The sequence below is a fragment of the Bison bison genome, unplaced genomic scaffold, assembly GCF_000754665.1.
Source record: "Bison bison bison isolate TAMUID 2011002044 unplaced genomic scaffold, Bison_UMD1.0 scf7180017864481, whole genome shotgun sequence".
Taxonomy (NCBI): Eukaryota; Metazoa; Chordata; class Mammalia; order Artiodactyla; family Bovidae; genus Bison; species Bison bison.
This window is the reverse complement of record NW_011495041.1, coordinates 3,159,038-3,160,251: the sequence shown is the minus strand read 5'-3', so window position 1 is coordinate 3,160,251 and position 1,214 is coordinate 3,159,038. Positions and strand designations below refer to the sequence as shown.

Genomic DNA, 1,214 nt, shown 5'->3' with positions numbered 1-1,214 from the left:
TCCAGGGGATCCTTCTCACTCAGGGAGTGAACCCAGGTCTCCTGCATTGCAGGCAGATTTTTTACCATCTGAGTCAGGAGAGAAGCAAATGCATAGTCACTGTAAAAAAAAAAATATTTTGAGAGAACATTAGTAAAAGTTAAATTTGCATTTCCCAAAGGTACCCACCCACAGTCTCCTGTACATCTTTCTAGAGATATCTGAGCACACAAGTAAACATGTTTATACTTTTAAATAAAAACCCACAGAAGAAACGCCTTCCTTGAAGGTTAAGAAATGTATGGAGGTATCATTCACTCATTCTCCCCCTCTCCTTGACTGTTGGGGCAGCAGACAAAACACAGAGGGATGTAGAAATCAATCAGTTGGCTTTTTTTTGGGGGGGGGGCATTTTCAGGTTTGTGGCCTTGCCACACAGGAAATATTCGAAAAGACGTAATTCTGACAACCAAATACGTAAGTTTTATGGGTTTAGGACTAAGAATTGCGGAGAAGAAAAGGTGAGACCCGGGACGGAGATCCACCGTCTTTACAGACCCTCAGAAAGCCACAACGCAATTAAAAAAAATGGAAATTATCACAAACACCCAGCATGAGCGTCTCAACTTGTGAAACACAAAGGCGACAACGTCAGGACCAAAGTCAGTTATCACTCATTAACATTTGCGGACAAAGGGACTTCATATCTTCCAGGCGTGCCACGCATATACCTCCCTGTCCCACTTTCGTGTACTGCAATCCGCAGATCACACCCTTTCGAGGAGAAAGCCTGGGTGGAGGTTGTTTTTTTTTTTCCCCACGGATCCAGGTTTTACTGCGCGTTTTCACACAGCCCCAGGGCGGAGGGGGCCGGCGGCGCTTGAGTGACGGGCTCCCCACACCGCCCCTAGGCTCCGCCCCTCCGTCAGGGCCCCCCCGAGGCCACCCCGTTGCGGGGGAGCGCGCTGAGAGCGCGGGCGGCGATTGGTTGAGGGCCAGGTTGGGCGGGGCGCGGCCGTCCGGCCCTATAAAAGTGCGGCGGCGCGCTTGTCTCGGTTTTGCGTCGGCGTGTGTTCTGCGACGTCGTTTTCTCTGCTTGGTTGGGGCGTCCCTAGCGGTCCGGGCCGGAGAGCCTTTCCCCCGAGTCATGGCGACGAAGGCCGTCTGCGTGCTGAAGGGCGACGGCCCGGTGCAAGGCACCAAGTAGAAAAAATTTAAATTTTAAAAAAAAAAAA

General features: G+C 50.9%; 1 protein-coding gene across 1 annotated transcript in view; it reads left to right on the top strand.

Annotated features, from left to right (window-relative positions):
* Positions 1-1,018: 1,018 nt before the first annotated feature.
* Positions 1,019-1,214, top strand: part of SOD1 (superoxide dismutase 1, soluble) — an 8,950-nt gene continuing 8,754 nt past the window's right edge. Inside the window, exon 1 of the mRNA XM_010862308.1 lies at positions 1,019-1,176. Coding sequence (XP_010860610.1) covers positions 1,127-1,176 — 50 coding nt within the window. The 5' untranslated portion in view covers positions 1,019-1,126. The remainder of the gene's footprint in view (positions 1,177-1,214) is intronic.